The 20,760-nt window shown below is 39.2% G+C and overlaps 1 protein-coding gene across 3 annotated transcripts; it reads right to left on the bottom strand.

The window, feature by feature from the left end:
* Positions 1–5,801: 5,801 nt before the first annotated feature.
* On the bottom strand, positions 5,802–18,663 carry LYPLA1 (lysophospholipase 1). 3 transcript variants are annotated; one of them, XM_030479010.1, is made up of 10 exons: positions 18,540–18,663; positions 17,907–17,938; positions 14,726–14,791; positions 12,963–13,010; positions 12,082–12,152; positions 11,417–11,490; positions 10,674–10,775; positions 9,911–10,087; positions 8,339–8,440; positions 5,802–7,290 (listed from the first exon to the last, which is right to left on the bottom strand). In XM_030479010.1, the coding sequence occupies exons 1-9, from the start codon at positions 18,606–18,608 to the stop codon at positions 8,387–8,389; spliced, it is 693 nt and encodes a 230-aa protein (XP_030334870.1). In that variant the 5' UTR covers positions 18,609–18,663; the 3' UTR covers positions 5,802–7,290; positions 8,339–8,386. The 3 variants fall into 3 exon arrangements, with proteins under 3 accessions (XP_030334870.1, XP_030334862.1, XP_030334879.1); XM_030479002.1 differs by lacking the exon at positions 5,802–7,290 and having other exon boundaries at positions 8,118–8,440; XM_030479019.1 differs by lacking the exons at positions 5,802–7,290; positions 17,907–17,938; positions 18,540–18,663 and adding an exon at positions 16,145–17,028 and having other exon boundaries at positions 8,118–8,440.
* Positions 18,664–20,760: the final 2,097 nt, after the last annotated feature.

Below are 20,760 nucleotides of genomic sequence, written 5' to 3'. Positions count from 1 at the left end.
GAAAGCAGCAGCATCGTTAAACCACTTTTTTTTTCACTGTAAAACTTGCATTTACTTCAAGAAAAATGCAAACATAGCTGAAGGTTACAAAAAGATTATCCCCTACTAAGATCCGGGAGGGTGCTTACACATGCGGCTCTATTATTAGTAAGCAGCCAAATGCTGTGCATGGCCGAGTTAGTAAACTGAGAACTGTAAAATATGTATTGTTTTGGAGAAGAGGCAAGATAGGCCTTTTCCTTGAAACAACACTTAAGGAAGCGATTACAGCACAAACTGCCACTGCCACTGTACTCTTCACAGCAAGACTGTCTCGTGTTTTGAAGCCCTAAAGAAACACATGAGTTTCAGGCACTTCTACATCATGGTGAATGCACACAGTGGTCACAGTGCCTGCCAGATGACAGGGCTGCACATACAGAGGCAGATCAGAGGCAACTAAAAGTATTTGGGACCTAGACAGGATCTTGGCACAGGTTAAATCTGGGCCATGAACTGGACAAGCATTCAGAAATTTTGGCTGTTCTGCCCAAGGGGATAAAAAAAACAGCAAAGGAATGAATTCTTAAGGAAAAGAATGACTGTTCTTTCAGCAACAGATTTTGGAGAGAAAAAAAAACAAAACAGCAGCACTCGCTACAACATTTAAGGGATCGCACCAGTCCAGGTTTAATTCCATTTTGACTAGATGCAGTAACCCAGCACCTGTAATAATCAACTGAGGTTAAATCAGATGTTAACCTCAAATGAAATTTATCATCATTTCTCCTACAACCACATCAGTTATAAAGGCAGTACACAGTGAGTTAGCAGCTGTAAGCTACCACTACACTAGATGGTAAACAAGCTTGTACGTGTTCTACAGTGGGTGCAAGTTAGGTCAGTTATAATGCTATTGGAAATCTAGGAATCTCAACTCAGTATGGCTAGTTTGAACATATTTAAGTTCTAGAATGAAGTCTTACAGTATTCATTTCTTAAAAAATACAATTCAACACCTTCTTCATTGGAAATGCATGCAAAGTGTTAAAAAATAAGGATGAAATCTATTAACATCCAAAATGTATCAGATAAGGAAATTGTAACTGTAAATTAATTGCTATATAGCGCTTTAAAAGGCCTGAGCAGGACTGTAAGAGGAAAGCACGTCACACTGAGCATCTAAACCAATAGAAGTGGCATCAGGGAAGTATTTCAGTGGAGGAATCAGAGACTAAGCAGATGGTAATGCATACCTTTTTGCAAACGGACGTATTAAAAGAAAACAAATCACAGCTCACATTATTTGTACTCTATGCTACAATATCAGAACAATACTCAATTAACTGAACCAGTACTAACCAGATTCTTCATATTAGCTGCTCTATCATCCTCAGGGCAGCAATTCTTTACTGCAAAGAAATACACAGCACTCTCCATGACTGTTCCCTTTTAACTGGTTCTAAACCAAGCAGCTTTGTACAGCATCAATCTCTCCTATAGCATGCTGCTGCAAGTCCAAAGAACAACAGAAGGATGAAAGACCAAGCGAAAGTTAAAACTAGGCAACCTTTTCTTTTTTTAGCTTCTTTCTCCTAAATAAACCCATTGGAAAGAATAAATAACACGCTGTTGCACTGCATTTACCTGTTAAAGCATATTCTCACTATTCTTTTGCAACATTTTCCAAAAGGTATTATACACCTGCTGCTGCAAAGAGCCTGCATCTAACTCACTAGAGCACATAGTTTGCTGCACCACAGGATCTTCTACGATAACCAAGACTTAATAGGTAGAGGTAGCTCTCTTAAGAGGTGCACATACAAAACGTTGTAGTTCTTACTAATCTCATTTGATATGAGACAGCATCTTGAGAATTTTTTTGGGGAGGTAAAGGGGGCTAGATGGAGGAGTGCAAACAGTAGCACACACAAAATGCGTAGCGAAGCATCTCTGAACTCCTATGAAGGCACTTTAATGCTCTATTTTCAGGACTAACATTCTGTATGGGAAAAGCTCCTCTAATCAAGTGTTAACACAACATTCAACAGCATTCCCAAAGGTTTTATGTAACCATGTGTTATACCCATTATAACTCTCCTCTTTACTTGAGCCCTCAGTGTATCAGTGACATAGGCCTACCAAAACAGAATTTCAAAAGTCTGAATCAACCAACTGATCCCCAACCTTTGCCAGGGAAGAAGAGATCAGCCCAACCACAGACACACGAGTGGAGCTGTAGCAAACTGAAGCTCCAATTCCTTGTAATGGCAAGATTTCCCTCAAAAAATTCTGAACCAGTAACAAGCGTCTTGATTAGTCGTTTCTATGGATATTCAACAGAGGGGCTGGTTTTTTATATACATACTCATTTTCTCAAGGTAGCGCTAGATAATAATGGTATGGTCTGAAGTTAGACCAAGTATCATTTTCAAATTCTGGTGTTTGCACTATGTTATTAAGTTCACATTCAAAATGTCTTCACTTTTTTCAACTTAGTAGCAGTAACTGGATGCAAATAAATACAGAATATGAAAGAAAATGTTTTGGTTTTTAAGGTCATGTTATTAGACTGTTGTGGGGCAACCTCCACTTTCTGTTTGTACATATACTGAAAATATTAAACCTTTTAAAGATTCCGCCCCCTCCCCCCCTGATAATTTTAAATGCTACAACATAGATAGCAAATGATTTCAAGCAGAAGCTACTGTAAGGGTTTGCTCATGTTCACAGCCAGGGAACATTCAGACTCCAACTTTCAGACTCCATCTGCTCCATCTCTTAATGCAAACAAGTACCCTTTTTAAAAAAGAACCTTCAATGATCCTGAGGGCAGTCTACCTTCTCCACATGGAGAAGCTACACCTCCTACTTAGATGCCTGAAGGAAGATTCACTACACCTCAGCTAACTGCCTAGAAATTTGACGTTTCAAAAGTTTTGCAGAGAAAAAAAGAAGCAATGGGTTGCTCTTTTGTAGTAATTGGAACTAAGAGACAGCCATTATCTACTGATTCGCTTTGTGGATGTCCATTAAATTATACAAGTACTTCATTTAAATCAGCTTTAATCAGCTACATCAAAGGCATTTGTTTCACTCAAAGCGAATTAATAAAACCTGTTATCCCAAAGGCAAATGGTGGTAACATGAGAGTGGCAAGCAATGAAGGCGGGGGGGATATGGGGGAAGGGAGAGAAGAAAGAACAGATTTTATTTTTCCCTACAGCTATTATTCTTCAAAGAATCCTATTTCCAAGTTAGCCAACAGTCATACTGAAAACTTCTTGAAAGTCACCTTCATTTACACCAGTGGTCTCATACTATATTGGATAAAGTTTAGTACAATAGAACATTGTAATTTGTTTGTTATGCTAATTCTAGACAATTTTTCTCCTCACAATTATCTCTTCAGGGACACCAGGGCTGAAAGTAAATAGAAATTGAACATTACTCAAAAGGTTTTCGATAAAATATAAACTGACAAGTTACTCTGTACAGTACATCTTTATTCTTACTAGCTATTCTTACACTCTTAAGTTGCCACAAACATTCACATACAGCACTGCATCTATTGTGCATTTCCATACACTCGTGAACTGCCTAACTGTACTCCACGCTGACTTTGAGACATCAGTCTATGGAGACAAGCAGCCTTTTAGTTGCTCTAAGGTGCTCTAGGGAGGAAGTCTACCTTTACTATATGAAAGCTAGAGAGGGACGTTTTACAAAGGCCTCTAGTGATAGGGCAAGAGGGAATGGCTTTAAACAGAAAGGGGGTAGATTTAAATTAGATATTAGGAAGAAATTCTTCACTATGAGGGCGGTGAGGCACTGGCACAGGGTGCCCAGAGAAGCTGTGGCTGCCCCATGCCTGGTAGTGTCCAAGGCTGGGCTGGACGGGGCTTTGAGCAACCTGGTCTAGTGGAAGGTGTCCCTGCCCATGGCAGGGGGTTGGAACTGGATGAGCTTTAAGGTCCCTTTCAACCCAAACCATTCTGTGATTCTATGTACACCCCATTCCCTCTCAGGCTTCCCAGATATTATCTTCCCAGATAATCTCAAGTTTTCTCTGGAGTGCTGCACATTATGTATACCACTGATCAGCTTACAATTACAACTGTAAATTAGGTTAATTATTACAATTAACCTAAAAAGCACATGTAACGCCTGACCTGAAAACTGCTTCTTTAACAAATACGTGAATTGGTATGCATGCCAAACCGAATATAATTTCAAAGGCTCCCCAACACTGCAGAAACCCCAGAGAAAGATGTAGCAAAACAATGAGAAGATTTTGGCTCTTCAGTGTCCTAGAGTAAGGCTACTAGAAAATATTTTAATTTCCTCTAACTTTCCAAATTACTGCAAATTAAAAAAAAAAACAAAAAACAAAAAAACCAAAAAAAGTAAAAATTAACCCGGAATATGAAAAAAATCAGATCATACTCAGCATTCTCTCAACAAGGCAGCAAAATATAACTTGGTATGTGATTTTTTTTTTTTACCCTTTTAATTTCAGTAACTACAAACCATCGTTCTCTCGTACAACATCATAATGCATAAATTACCATCCAAAATACTCGCAAGAAGCCTCTAAACTGCCTTTTTTGCAGCACATGAAAGCTCAACTTCCTTCAGGTAAATATGGAAAAAGTCTTTAGTACTTGCCCAAACGCTGATTGAAATTTATTTCACAATGATAAAAATGGAAAGATTTTACAGTTTTCCCTACTACAGAAATAATTTCCAAAGTTAGGATTTCTTATCATAAATAAACTAAGTAAATTACATCTTAGAGGTTTATATTAAATATAAATGGCTTATACTTCATAACACAAAGAGTAAGTGTTCAGTATTTCTTTATAAAATTTAAGATACACAGGCCTTGTACATATGGCTTCATTAACATCTCATACAGTTTGTTCTCAGTCATATCCTTCAACACAAATAGCTTTTCTACATAAAAGATGCATCTTAAGGATTTCAATGAAGTGCAGTATACTCCATTAGAGAGAACATGTTTTAATTAACAGTTCCAATACCAGTTACAGTGTACAATATTTTTACCAACCTACTGTGTTGTGATTATACAAAATAGGAAGAGACCAAATCATACAGCACTCATCACAGTACAGACCCCAGCACAGGTTTACCTCAAGAATGGCTGAAAGATTTGGCATATAATACATAACACGTTCACTAAAAAGTGGGCAACATATTCCAACAAGAAGCCAGGCTTCTGACTGCACAAAACTGCAGTCAAATTTAAGTACCATTTTGGAATCAAAAATGCATTAGGGAGTTAGATACCCATTGAAACAAACTGATCTGCAAGCAGAGTATTTTCGTATCATGCTTTTGAAGGTTTGACAGACATCACATCGCCTTTCGGGGAAAGTATAACATTGTAACAAATAAACTTCATTATTTGACAGTTTCAAGTCGTAGGTTTTGAGGCTAGGACATTCACATTTAGAACACTGACAGTCCAACTTCTCCATTTTAATAAAGTATTATGAAAACCCCAACACTAGACCGAGCTACCATTCAGCCTAAAAATACATGCAGTTATGGCAATAATCCCAGCATCAAATCCCTTCAGGTAGTGAAGAAGTCCAGCTACAAGATCATGTACACAGCTTTCTAACCAGCTGGGAAGTTACAAAAGTCAGGAGCTCAAGATACACACTGTAATACAGCAGACAGGATACATTGTTTAAGTTTCCTCTAGCTTCTGGGCTTTCTAACAACCCCCAACTACAACACACACATACACTCCTGAAAAAAAAAAAAAAAAAAAAAAAAAGGGAAAAATGAAAAACTTGAGGGGAATTCTTCCTAGAATACAGAAACTCAGACTAAGTCACAACATTTACTTTGGTAACACAGCTCTTTGTAGATTAGGCAAGCAGCAAACAACAGCATGAAAAAAATCTTGTTATGAAGGCTGAATATTTGAACAAAGGTAGCACATAAAGCATTTCTAGAAAAACATCTGAAAGCATCATGGAGACGACAGCTGAAGCTGACTTGGATTAAAATACACAAGTACCAGAAACTGAACACAAATTATGAACACAGTTCATGAAGTAAAGAAGTTGTTATAAAGCTAACAGAGAATAAAGCTAGGGCTGATCTCATTTTAACAGAAGTATTTTTTCAAACTCATTCTAACTGAAGAAAGAATATATGAAATGAACACACAATGAGAAGTTGAACAAGACAGCTGAACGGCATTTGCAAACAATTTAAACACAGGACAAAAAATAAAGGAAAAAAATTAGAAGCTTGTGCAAGAATGCTGGACACATGCCAGTATTCAGGGAATTATTTAGACAACAGGGGGGTGAGGATAAATCTAAAAACTAGGAGAAATTTCATATGGTTTGCTTACCAAGTCTGCAATTCAGCAGGACTGCAAAATTAGCTAATGCAATTTGGGAATGACTCCAAGCTAGGACATATTGTTTTCTCAGTAGAACTTTGACACAACTACAATAAGAATATTACCGTTTCTTCTGTGAACTAAATTAACTGAAAGACAAATTGGCAGATCTATAGAACAGTGACTGAAGGGAAAAAACTAATTAAACTTCAAAGTTAACAGACATGCCCTCTCAACCACACAGATGGAATATCTAAGTGTGTTTCAATACCATTTAGAAAAAAACTCCTTTCCAGTTTTAAATATTAAGAGACATTTAATAATCCAGAGAGACTGGATTACACAAGAAAAATTAATTTCTCTAAATGAAGTGCAATACGTATGAAAAAAATAAAAGCATTGAAAACTAAGAACTCATGCAAGGTGAACAAGTCAGATTTCTGGCAGCAAAAAGAAGGGATATAGAGGCATAATTCCCCATCTATGCATTTGTATTGGCAGATGCTGTGGATGTAAATCCATATGCACTGTAAGAAGACCACTAGATTAAGCTAGGAGAGGAGAAAATACCTTAAATGCAGGTACGAAGCACAGTGCTGACACAACAGATGCATCCAAAAAGAAATATTCTTTGCTTGTAAACATATTATAGTATAGAACACTGTTATGCAGCCTATTATATAGTAAAAACTGCACTGTGTTTTTTAAACATTCCTAATGTGGTGACAGCCTCTGAGCTCTACAGAACAACAGCTGTTTCCAGAAGTAAATTATGGCTCTTAACTGCAAAATGCTCTTCAGTGTGCATCAATTTCCGTAACCGACTGCATTCTAGAATTTTAAGCTTCTGAAAGAGACATTCTGTATCTTGTAGATTTATTTTTTCCCATAGTAGGCCTTCATATTCCTAGGCTGTACGCAATGATCTAGGGAAATGCAGAATGATATATTTGAAAAGAGAATGTTTTGTTCTTTTTCAGAAAAGACATCAAGTCTCAACAAGCAATGAAAGAAAGTATGACATGGTATAATTTTAAACTAAGTTACATCCTAACTGCACTTATATTTCTATTAAAAAAATAATTCAAATTAGTCAAAGTCTGTGTGAGACTTCAACAATAGACAAAACTATACAGCTGCATTGTTTTCAGTTAGTTACTCCAAAGCAGACAGATAGCTGGAATTACTCATGTGAAACATATCAACATTTCTACACAAATGAAAAATACACAGACTAAAGCACAAGACAGATATTCAGTACAAACCCAGGAATTTTTAAACAAAACTTGAATTGACTCTATGCACTTCTTCAGAATTCTGTTCCAAGTCAGCATTTGACATCAGTTTACAGTAATTAAAAAAAGACAATAAGCATCAAATGATGGTCTGGCACGGAATGAGTCCCTTTAGAATTTAAACAATATCTACCAATATGAAACAGTTAAAAACCGAGGTGTTTAAAATATGCTGACTTCTAGCCATTATAGGAGAACAACCCTCCTTTATCTGGAGTAGCAATTAACATTTAAAGCTCTGTTCTTAGCAGCATTTATTCTACCATAATATGCCCACTGTGTTACATGTTGTGTACTTTATGCAGGAAATGTTTTAGTATGTTTTTAGTGCGTATTAAGAACAAATAATGTCTCAAGTGTAACTGAACTGGTCACATTTAAGTTGCTCACTGAAATTTAGTTTTTAATTACTTGTACAAATAGTTTAATCCTGCAATAAAAAAAAAAAAAAAATCAGATGTTTTAAACCAGTATATTTAGGTTACATTCTGTCATTGTTATTTAGCTGCCTCATTCATATAGTCCCGCCAGTGCATGATTAATACTAAAAAGATAACCATTTCTTGTACATATACATTATTTAATCCTCATCCTAAGTATAAATTTGCAACACAGTAGTAACACTGCAGGTATAGAAGTAATGCTTCCTATCAGGCATATGAAAAGATCAACACTCTACCACAGTTGATGCTGGTGTATTTATATAGAAGGCTTCTCACGTATCATTTCAGTCTATGGGAGGTAGATGTTTGTCTATGAACTGTTTTACATCCATCATCTCCTGTTTAAAGATAAAAGTATTCATTAGCTCAAGTTCCATACTAATATATATTCAGACACACTAAATCATGTTCAACATTCCAGTCATAATGAGCAGCTGGGCTACAAGTATTGAGTAATTAGCACTTGATACAATTGTATCACTTCGTACACGGCAAGACAAGGCTGATAATGCTTCAAAGTACTGTGCACTCAGAGGAGGCTAAAATACAAGAAAAAGAGCAAAGCCTACTTTATTACCCTCTCCTTTTCTCTGAAGTTGAGCAGGCAAACTACATATGAATCACCAGGTAATCTGAATAGCACCAGGTTGAGCATGGATAGGATTTGAATGTAGCTAAGGCTGCACCTTCGTGTATACTTGAAACTTTTGCAAGTTAGCAGCAGTGTGAAAACCCAGTAGCTCCTCCTCCTAACTGTTCAGTTTCACCCTCACAATACTTCTTTCCGTAAGGAAAAGCAATACAGCAAACTAGATTGGGAAACCAATCCATATTAAAAACTACTAATATTTTTATTAAGACTATGTTGTAAGAAAGAGCCCATTATTAATATATTTGTATGACAACTCTATGATATTACTGCCTAAATGCAATACAACTGTGTGCATCCCAAAGAGGTTGTCCAAAGGTACAGTTCCCACAAGATGCAGCAATCCAAATTAACAAAGTTACTGCTGCTGACAAATGGCAGGTCTGTTCCTTGCCTCCTCTTCTGTTTCTTGCTCCTGCCATTTGCTTTGTGTGAGTTCTGATGCTTTCACTCATGACAGGTGCCAAAACTGAAGCCAGCAGTTTTTGCCAATTTAGCAAGTTCAAATGGTTCAAAGAAATTTCTGATCAGCCCCAGAGCTGGTCCAAGAAGGAAGAGAGTGCCACAGGGTCATAAGCAGAAGGAACTAGCCCACTCCTTTCTGGCAGCAGCAAGCCATTTCATCAGCTCAGCTGCGTGTTGAGCCAGAACCATAAATATAGCATCTGAGGCTTCCTCTTCTGTACCATCAACACTGCCCCTCTCCCTCCCTCCCTATTCCTTCAATGGCTCCATCCATAGAACTAACAGAATTCTTTTCTCCAAAATACCAAGTTGGATTTATGCTGTGAGAATCTGCCTTCCAATTCAGTGTTTTATTTATTTTTTAAGCAAGTAATAAAAATTTTGGGGGAAAGAGAGAGTATTTTATAGACTAACTAGCCTAGTCCCTGAACTACAATCTTATCAAGAAATTCCCACTAGTCATACAAACTTTTGCCTTGGATACTTTTTCAGCCAGGCATTCAGTTACTCATGAAAAAAAGTCAGTAGCATCAAGCACTTGTTATTAAAAACCACCACACACACAAAAACAAACCCCAAACCCCACACAACACTCCACAAACAACCCCCCAAAACCCCCACCCAATACATATCTATTTGGGGGAGGGGGAAATCAACCATACCCAGCTAATATATTGTATATTAAGAAAATTACCTCAATACATGAGCTATGCATCATGCCAGAGTAAGTCCTGAAGGTTACATTGGCTGGATTTATCATACTCTTCAGCTTCTCAACAGTGAGAGAACCAAACATTAAAGGAACCAATGGGTCACAGTCCCCATGGCACTGAAGAACAGCAATATCCTTGTTGACACCAGTGATAGGGCCCTGTTAGGGGTGGAATTAGAGGGGAGAAGAGAAAAAAGAGACAATAAGTAGAGGTATGGCTAACAACTTCAAGATAAAATAACCCCGTGGCACTATGCCCTGTGGAATGGCAAATAAGTTAAATTCTGAAGAAAAAAACCCAAAACCACAATGTACAGTCTGCAAGTTCCTCATAAATAAGCTTTGTCCCTGACAACACACTAAGTTCAAAAATCTGCAAATAAAATTTCAGAACAGAATATCATGATTTTTGGACAAGTAAAAAACACTGTTACTTTGTTTAAATACCTAGTCTCTAATAAGATAGTGTCTTGAAGATGGAACAAATGGCAAACAGAAAATTAATATTCAATGAAAATTTGCTGAATCCTTTTAAGTTTCCTAGGAATGTAATTTTAAGCAGACATAGCTACTGAGTATTTCCTCATTTCCGTATTTGCCAAACTCTAGAACTCCAGGGCCTTTTGAGTTATCAAACAAGTGTCAATATTCAGTGATAACGATGGCCACTAATTCCTGAACAAGATACAATCTTCAGATATACCCATTCCCCAAGTGCAAATTCGCTTAGGAAAGAAACAAGTACCTGAGGAAAAGAAGCCCGTAGAGGAAGCCAACAGCTGAGGGCTACAACACCTGCTAATTTCTGGTGTGTTGTAAGAGCTGTATACAATGATAAAGCACCTCCCTAAGATAAAGAGATAGAAGTATTAGAATGGTGATGGCAATGTTCCTTTTAATGCTTGTTTCAAGATGTCTGGTTTCTCCTTTAAAGGTCTTTTTCTATTCCAATCTATTCTTCTTTAGAACTAACACTAAAATGAGTATTCCTGTACAACATTTATTTTGCTGCCTGTCCCCGCTCCCCCCATATTATCACTACTTTAATATTTTAATTTACTTGCAGAGACTGGGGAGTTGGTTTATAGATCAAATAATCTATTAACCTACCTACCACAGATGTCTTTCAAGTATGAAGGGAAGAATTTCCCAAATAAATCCAGACCATCAAATATCTACCAAATTAAAGTTATATTAAAAATACTAACAAGATTTTCAAGCAAAGCTACATATGTTAAGTACATTAAGACTTTAAATAGACTATTCATTTTAGTATCTTTTTCCACATGCATGTTTGTTTTCCAGGGAATAGTAATTATTTGCATAAAACTAAAAAAAAATTAATTTCTTAAGGCAAAAGAAAACTGACACCTTAAAATTTTAGAAACACATAACATCAATTTTTTTCAATTCATTGTCTAGATTTCCCATGTTAGGAAAGCTGGGTTACTTCCTAGAAAAAGACAGGCCTTTCCAACTATACCTTACCTGAGAAAAGCCTCCCAGAATAATTCGATTAGAAGGAATTCCATTTTTTACTTCTTGATCTATCAGTGCTTTAACTGCAACATAAATAAAGGTCAGTAGTTAAAAAACACTCTGCTCTACATAAAGCCTAGAAGAGGAAAGAGACCTCCCTGATCTCAACAGAAAGCTAGTGAAAGGAAAATACAGTCTGCTATACGTTAAAAAGTATCAAAAGATCTTGAGCATGATCAGAAATTCCAGTGCCACTGTACCATTTCCAAAGAGAAACACAGGCAAGTCTTGCAAAAGCCCCACTGCCAGGAGGATGGTATCCTCTTGTAACCATCCAGCATCACAAGTGGATGCTTGTAAAGCTCTAACCTGCTATGCTACCCAGAAGCTCTTTAAAGTACACTGGTTCCCATGTACATTTCATATTTGAGAGTATGAAGTGTTTATACTGGTGAATTGCTCAACTTACTCATTTGGTTTTAAAAACAAAACCAACGAACCAAACAAAAAACCCAAACAATGCACTTAGATGAACTTTGATCAGCAATAATACAATATATACATATTATTTTCCCTAATAATTTTGTCTTCATAAAATCTGTTTCAGACTGATACTTCATTTTTAAGAATACAAAGAAGCACTTTTAAGACATAGAAAGCACTACTAAGCATACCATTCTCCGCTGCCTGCTTGATCCCAGCTTCATCTTCCTGTGAATCTGGAGAAAGTCCAATGATATCAAACCTTACAAAAATATCAACAAGAGCATTACTCACTAGAGCATCCGTTCCACTTCCTTAAAACACAAATAACAAAACTGGGATAATTTCCACATAAAAATGCTAGCTAACATTATTTAGTACCAGCCACCCATGGTTTACAAGAAATAATGGACAACCTGTGCATGTGACTAAAAGGCTACATCTAGTCAACAAAGCTTCTCTGAGTTTTGATATCTTCTGTAACTCGCTGCAGATTATGCAGCTCAGTTTTGACATTTGCTCCAAAAATATCAGCAGGAATTTCAATTTATCAGTTGCACATACAAAACTGAAATAGTTTGAAGAAATATAGGAAAAATAAACACAAGTTACTTGAGAAGAAAAAAAAATTGGACTAGCTTAAAACTCTTGAAATTATCTTTTCTTATTTTCTATTCAGAATGGATGTTCTAAAAAAACATTTTCTAGATGTCCAACTAACCCACCAAATATTTCTCACTACTAGCAATAATACTTCTACTCTATCTCTACTACTACGACTATGAATTCATACACAATACAGACTACAGACTATACATATAAAGTGCATTTTGTATTTTAAGATATACAGATTAGTCCAGAGGAATAACCATTATCACAGATACATAAAGAGAATTAGAGTGTACTCATGAGAGCCCTTTAATAAGAACAGAACTAAAGCAAAAAGCCTTTTATACTTACATGTGATTAAACCCAGCCATTCAGGTTGTTCATGATTTTTAATTAAGAACAATGATTTCAAACCCCTAGATATCTTTTGATTAGAATCGTCTATGATTGAACAAATACTCACCATGATGGCATAGCCATGTTCATGTTCAAAGAAACTGGCATAACTGGCCTAGAAATGAGAATGAACACAAACGACATAAGATATATACTGGAATTTAATAATGCAGATGCAGTTATGTCATGAAATTACATGTCCCTAATTCTGTCTTTCTTTTAAACCATAATTAACATTAGCTACTTTGTAGTGTCCCTTCAAGAAATCTCTCTCGAAACCTGCCAGCCCAAACACATTTAACATTCAGGGCTGAATTAGCCACTCTCTATGGAGAGCAAGCAAAGCATTCATGGGCTGCTTTATATGTATGGGGGGGGGGGGGGGGGGTGACTGCATATATATCATATACATATTTCATATATATACAATTCAGTTATTTCTAAATAACAGTTATTTATCACAGTTCTACACAAATGTTCAGCAGATGAAGGCACCTTGCACAGCAGCATCAGCCAGCCTAAGGAAAAAGCTAAATGTAGCATAGGGGCGGATACAAGTCTGGCCACACATACTTATCTCAACAGCTGAATCTGCTTAAGCAGTGCCTGCCTTCACTGCAGGACTCATTCCCACCCTTACACTGCTTCACGGCATCTTTTCAGCCACACCACAACCACTCCAACAGACCATGCTACAGATCAAATCTGGCTATAGTTTTAATCTATGGAAACTGAGGAACATAAGATATTAGGAAGAAATTCTTCACTATGAGGGTGGTGAGGCACTGGCACAGGTTGCCCCAAGAAGTTATGGATGCCTCATCCCTGGAAGTGTTCAAGACCAGGTTGGATGGGGCTTTAAGCAACCTGGTCTAGTGGAAGGTGTCCCTGCCTGAGGCAGGGGGTATTGGAACTGGATGATCTTTAAGGTCTCTTCCAACCCAAACCAGTGAACGATTCTATGATTCCGTAAGTTCTGCAGGGAAAGACTGAAAGACGACAAAGGACAAGAAATGATAAAGAGCAGATATTGCTAAGCTCTTTTGAAAGGCTCAGCATAGCGTGGATATGTGGTAAAATAAATGAATAAATCACAGCCAAGTAATCAGTAACACACCAACATGGCTTACTTATCTCCCTATCATCCCTGCTCCACATCTCCCAAGACTGCTGGAGCAAGAGACAATCTGACTTTTGTGTTAAAATAAATTAAAATTATACTTAATTATTTTTTCTATCATTAAGTAAATACTGGATAGATCTTAATGCTTTATTTACTGACTTTTGATCCTGCTCAGAAGTATTTCACTTCTCAAATTGCAAAAAGACAGCTCAAATGGCATTATTTACTAAAAATATGAATATCCTGTGAACCTTTGAAACTCACTGTAGGTAACGGAAGTTTCATCTATTATACACCCATCTAAGTTTAAGTACATGTACCTAGTACAAAGCATATTTAATCATCAGTAGAATACAGAAAATTACTCCTTGTTAACAGGCTTTTAAGAAATTTTGGGCAGGGGGGGAAAAAACAAACAACCCAATCCAGTGAAAACAAAGTCAAAATAACCCGTATCTTTGCACATAAAACTTTCCAAATATATTTTCAGTCTGAAATAGTAACAAAAGCAAAATATGAATAAAAATGCAGTTTTGCCCTAAAGTAAATCACACAGCAGTTCCTAAAAATAACAAAATACTTATTAGCATCAACATTAGTGATTTCTTATATAAAAAAAATCCAAATCCCATTTGACTTCATTTGTGCAAGTATCTTAACACGGAACTCTACAGAAAAAGGTAAAACAAGAGAAGTTACAAACTTACGCATGTGGGCAAATGTATTTTACATGGGGGCTTTTGATACCTGCGAGCGCTTCTGACCATCCATGCCTGTTAACAAGAAAACACATTAAATGCCATTTATGTTTTGGCTTAGCTCTTATTTCTATGTTGGTGCAAGAGCACAGACGAAGTATGAAATATGCTGAATTATATCAATATAAACACAGTTCCAGAAAATTTTTACATCAACTGCAGTATGCTATGAATACAGAACTAAACTTAAAGGGTTTGTTCTGCCTCTGCCTGTTTGTTGCATGTATACAGCCAGGGAGACTTTATCTGATTTTGACTAACATAATTGCAGCAGAGCTGTAGAAATACCACTTTGGCTCCAGGCAAAGCCTCCTCTGTCTCTGGCTGGTTTTATTAACTTGGGTGCCACAAGACATGAACGCAGGTATCCCGCTTCCAGGCGGCTCTAGCCCAGAGGCTGCTTTGCTGCTCCTGTAGAGTTAAAGCACCTTCCTTCACAGACAGCTTTGTTTTTTCTGAACCACATTTATTGATGTGAGATTGTAGCGAACTGACATCTAAGCTAACTCAACAGGGAGCCAACCTAATCCATCAGATCCCTTAACTTTGGGTCAGCTTGAATGCTCTTAGGTTTAAGCAGTTCTGAACAACACTCCAAACGGCAGGTAGCTTTTTAATGTCAAGCACATGCTGTATGAATGCCCGGAACACCACGACATCTGCACAGCTGATGAGTTATCAAGCTTCCTACAAACCAGGAAACTGGAAAGCATAATTTAAATAAACAGCTCTGAAAGACTCATTCCAGGAGTCATCTAGACGTGAAGCAAGCTGGACCCAAATCTGAACCTGTGCAGAACCACTGCCTGTGCCTGCACTTGGCTTTCCAGAACACGCAATAGGACCTGTCTTTCCTCATTTTTCTCATTATTCAATATTCCTAACTAACCCACTTAACTAGATACTGGAAAGCTGATTCTAAGCAGAGAACACCTTTAACAAATTCATCAGTGACACAACTGAACCAACGAGACCAACAACAGACAAGCCATAAAAGCATATTTGGTTTAGTTTTAAATTTAGTATCATCCTAAAAAGTTAATGTATGCTACCCAAAGTTAAAGACATTTCAAACACACAGACAGCACAGACATTTGAAACACTGGCTGTACATCTCAGTCTACTTACTACCAATACTTTTATATATACTATTAACAAATTGTGTGTGCTATTACTTGCATAATATTTGCAGTATCACAGAAGGCCAAATAAGAATCTAAAGGAGGGAGAATATGACTGAGAAAAAGTAGTTAGATAAGAATTTGGGGACTTTCTTAAGCCAGATATAAAGATTAATTTGACGAATTTGGAAAGCAACATTGTATACACATTTAGGCGGACTCCTTAGAACAATCCTCTGTGTTGTACCTTTTGTTCAGATTTTGGCAAGTATGTACCAATCTTTAAGTGCCATTTATATAGGAGCTAAGAGAGAAAAAGAACATAACCTCTGTTAGACACTTCTCACAATAAGAAAAATACAGTTGGTAAACTGAAGTAAGCAAAATTCACATGAAGTAGAACAGGTCACTTTAAACTGTGGGAAATGATAAAATTGTTAATTAGTTCTCTTCAGACAATCTGGTTTTGGGTCACTACTGTGCCTCTTTTGGAAAAAAATGGCAGGATGTCGAAGGCAGCTTTAGCTAATCTGATCTGCAGTGGGCTAGAGGAACAAATGCAGCTAAATCACTGTATTTCCACAGAGCTGTTACAACTGGTTAATGCATACATTCCAGTATGCTCAGAGCTCGAGACTGTGTGTTAGCTTTGTCGCCAAAATGGAAATACCACATTTGTATAAGAAATACCATTTATGTTATAGAGCAAATATCTTTAACACAAATTTAATCAAATCTGTGTTTTTTTCCCCTTGCCAAAACCAACATCGACCCGATTTGGAAGGACTCAAATTCCAAAGGCTCAAAAGATTCTGCAATCACTTGCTGAACATTTGGTGCCAAGACACTGAAGCAGTACTGCTGCCTCAGCTGTGCCCTACCAGCAGAAAGGAAGAGAGATAATGCAAACAAGGTGGTGTGTCAGCACAAACACGAGAGCGAACATCTCCACTTGTAGAATACTGCCAAGTGTATGGAGCTGACTCTATTTAATGCATTAAGTGTCCACGTTACACAATTTTCAGTTCTGACAGCTGACTTTTTTTTTTTTTTTTTGTTCCTCAGAAAAAGTTTGAGTCTTAAACATTACAAGTTTCAACCCAAAGGCAACATTCCAGTTCCAGGTAACAAAAACAGAGTTCTTAAAAAGAAAAAAGAAAAAAAAAGTATTATGCAATTTTGCCCTTAAGGAAGAACAACAGACAAAGCACTCATGCTACTTATTTTCAGTATCGAAGTGTGAACTTCTTTAAAGTCTTCCAGCAAAAAAGTTTTCAACACACTCCTAACTTGTTAATTCAGTATCTCGGCACACACAAGCTTCAAATGGAAACATTACACTACACCTAGAATGCCCCCCATAAATTCCCTGCTCTTTCCATTTCTACTCAAACATGGAAATAACAGGAACAAGGAAAGCAGGGTATTTCACAGCTTATTTGGGAGGGGTTTTTTGGACTCTTCAGACCGTATTTCAGATAGAGAAATCTGTAGACATTAGGCAACTACTTAGGAGTTTGCTTAGATAAAAAGTAAGCTGGATTTTAATGCAAGTATGACATGCTGGAGAAGAAACCATGCACTAACTGCAGCTGCTGGCAAACCAGCAATCCACAGGTCAGGAGAAAGAAAAAAAACAAACAACCCTCTAAATTTAGACAAGCACAGGAACCTACTCTCAGGAAAGTGAAAGGTGAGAAAACTAGAGACTTCTTTTTCCACCAAGTTTGACTCAAGAACAAAAGAGGGATCACATTCAGACCAAATTAGGCAAGCAATTGAAAAGAGAGAAGAAAAAGCTTTTGAGTACTCATGCTGGGAAATTCTGCATAAATATCTGTCACCATCACACAGCATACATGAAGTTTCATCTGCTGTTAGCCCCTCCATTCAGTTAAGGGCTAAATAAAAAGCTTAAGTAACTCTTAACTGCTCACATCTTTGAAGCATGCAGCCTTATATTTGAAACTATAACAACTATGAAGTATGTAACAGATCATAATACATACCCGGTATCTCCCAATCCATGAAGAAAAATGACCTAAAGGGAAAACAAAACAACAAAATGTAGTGGTATAAGATAACTAAACAATAACCACACCTAACCCGCGTACCACAGTGGCCCGCACACGATCACACACAGTTGGAGCTCGATACGACTTTCTCAGAAGAAAACTCTGCTCCACCCATCCCATCCCAGCTCTCCTCCACGGCGGCTCCCCCCATCCCAGCTCCCTTCCAACCCGGAGCCCCCTCTTCCCCGCTCTGCCCCCCTCCGCCGTCATCAGCGGGCGCACCCGCCCGTGCCCAGCACACGGCGCCGCGGGCCCCCGCCGACACCGATGACCTTCCCCTGCCCAGCGCGGACTCCAGCCGCGAAAGGAGCGGGACCTCGGGCAGGAAAATAACAGGAGAGACCTGTCCCAGTGCCCGGCCCAGGCCGCCCCGCCATATCCCCCCACACACACCAGGCGTCCGCCCTCAGCCGGGCCGGGCCTGACCGCGGCCTCGCCCTCAGGCCGCGGGGCCGCTGCGACGGGCGGGACGGGCGCCCCCCGCCCGGGGCTGAGGCCACAGCGGACAACAAAGCGGGGCGGGGGCCCCCGGCGCCTGCCCGCGGCTCGCTCCGATCCCGCACTCACAGCAGCCGTTGCCTTCCTGGCGGCCGGGACGATGGCGGGGAGCGGCGCCGACATGTTGTTGCCGCACATACACCGGGCTGCGAGGCGGCCAGCGGGACACCGGCCAGGAGCGGGGAGGCGGGACTGGCGCCGCGCCAGGAGGGCGGGGGAAGGCGGGCGGGAAGGAAGGGAGGAGGGGCGCGGGCGGGCGGGCGACAGCCGGGAGTGGGGGACCCGGGACCGGGCGTGGAGAGCGCAGCTCCACACACACACCGGGAAGCCATGGCCGGGTGCCGCCCCCGGGCCCCGCTGTCGCCGAGGTAGCAGGGCCGAAGACGGTGTTATGGAGTTGAGAGTTTGAACTGCCTCTCACCTTAGAATCATAGAATCAACTAGCTTGGAAAAGACCTTTAAGATCATCAAGTCCAACCTTTACCCCAGGACTGCCAAGTCCACCATTAAACCGTGTCACTGAGGGCCTCGTTTACGCTGTTTTTAACACTCCGAGGGACGGTGATTCCCAGACTGCCCTGGGAAGCCTGTTCCAATACCTGATCACCTTTAAAACTACCTTTCAAATAGCCAGATATATCTGCCAGATTATTTTGCACTTGTATAGTATGATTTGTACATGTCTGTGGTTTGAGAGTTTCCTGTAAATATCATTATGCTGTATCGGCTGTGCATATTTATTAGCTGTATATATTTATGCTGTATTTTGTGCTGTATAGGCATATTTTATGCTTAGGGTGAAAGGGAAGTTAGAGTATTCTTAAATAAGTAAATACAAAAGAGTAAGTCATGGGAAACAGGAAAACCAGCACGAATGCAGTAAACAACAGCATTGTTAGATGGAACTCATTTGTCCTCATCAGATCAGATGCCTTCATCACCAAATTAAAGCTTTTGGCTTACAGCCAAAGAGTCAATGATTCTTATTCATCTTGAAATGTATTAGGCTATTCAGGCACTCTGTATTGAAATTACTGGATCATTCCAGTCCATTCCGAATCCTTAGACCAACTCTGAGCAAGTATGGCTAACACATTTCTATCAAAATGAAAGACTTTGTTCTTTGTTTTCTGATCCATACATCTTTGTCAGATACTTGTTCCCAGAAAGTCAATCTACTCATTGTATTTCCCGGGTGGTATCTGGCTAACAGGGATGCTTTCTTGGCAGCTCAAACAGCAGCTGAGTGCACACTATGCTTCTTTCACATCCTTCCCACTGGCATGTTCCACACCAGGCAGAGATGTTTTTTCGTAAAGCTTTTGCTCAACAACCTCTATGTTTTTATCAGCATGGCTGCATAAAGTACATTGGAGAAGCCTTTGCGCCAGCTGTATAACATTAAACACACAGCCTCTTTTGCCATGTGTCGTGGGTTCAGCTGAAGCAGTCATTTTTCTCCTTCTTAGTAGCTGGTGCAGGGCTGTGTTTTTAACTTTCAGCCTGGGAGCAACGCTGATAACACTGATGTTTTTAGTTGTTGCTAAGTAATGTTTACTCCGACCAAGGACTTTCTCAGTCTCATGCTTTGCCAGGGAGGAGGGGAAGCCGGGAGGAAGCAGAGACAGGACACCTGACCCAAACTGGCCAAAGGGGTATTCCATACCACAGCACGTCATGCCCAGTATATAAACCGGGGGGAGTTACCCGGAAGGCCCAGATCACTGCTCGGGTTGGGCTCGGTATCGGTCGGCGGGTGGTGAGCAATTGTATCCTCTCCCCTTGTTATTTCACTAATCGTTATTATCATTGGTGGTAGCAGTAGTGGTTTTGTATTATACCCTAGTTATGGGACTGCTCTTATCTCAACCTGTGGGAGTTACATTCTTCCGATTCTCCTCCCCATCCCTCCGGGAGCGGGGGGAGAAAGAAGGGGGGGAGTGAGCGAGCGGCTGCGTGGTTCCGCGTTACCAGCTGGGCTCAAACCACGACACCATGATTATCAGGCTGCTTTCATACATGGTATTTATGCCAGGGGATCCCTGTTATTGCTAAAATTGGGTTATTTTCACAGGTAGCCCTTTGTGTTTTGGTTTCTCTTTCCTTAAGTGTATGTTCTTGCCTCACCTGCTGCACCCAATTCAAATGTGTTACGAAAATACAGTTCATGCATAAAAGATTCCTAAAAGATCAGGAGCTTCCCATTATGTCAGGTGCTTCCCAATTATGCTGAACCTGACTCTTGCTGTAGAGCATCCTTTTGGGACATGAACAAAGTTTTGTGTTCCCT

This window comes from Strigops habroptila, chromosome 1, assembly GCF_004027225.2.
Source record: "Strigops habroptila isolate Jane chromosome 1, bStrHab1.2.pri, whole genome shotgun sequence".
In the NCBI taxonomy this organism is placed as follows: Eukaryota; Metazoa; Chordata; class Aves; order Psittaciformes; family Psittacidae; genus Strigops; species Strigops habroptila.
This window is presented reverse-complemented; position numbering and strand designations above follow the sequence as displayed.

Coding starts and splice junctions, on each gene's coding strand:
- LYPLA1 (XM_030479010.1), bottom strand. CDS start 18,608: ATGTGCGGCAACAACATGTCGGCGCCGCTCCCCGCCATCGTCCCGGCC. Junction 14,792..17,906: donor CATGGATTGGGAGATACCGG/GTATGTATTATG, acceptor TCTTGTTAACAG/GCATGGATGGTCAGAAGCGC. Junction 13,011..14,725: donor AAATACATTTGCCCACATGC/GTAAGTTTGTAA, acceptor TCTCATTTCTAG/GCCAGTTATGCCAGTTTCTT.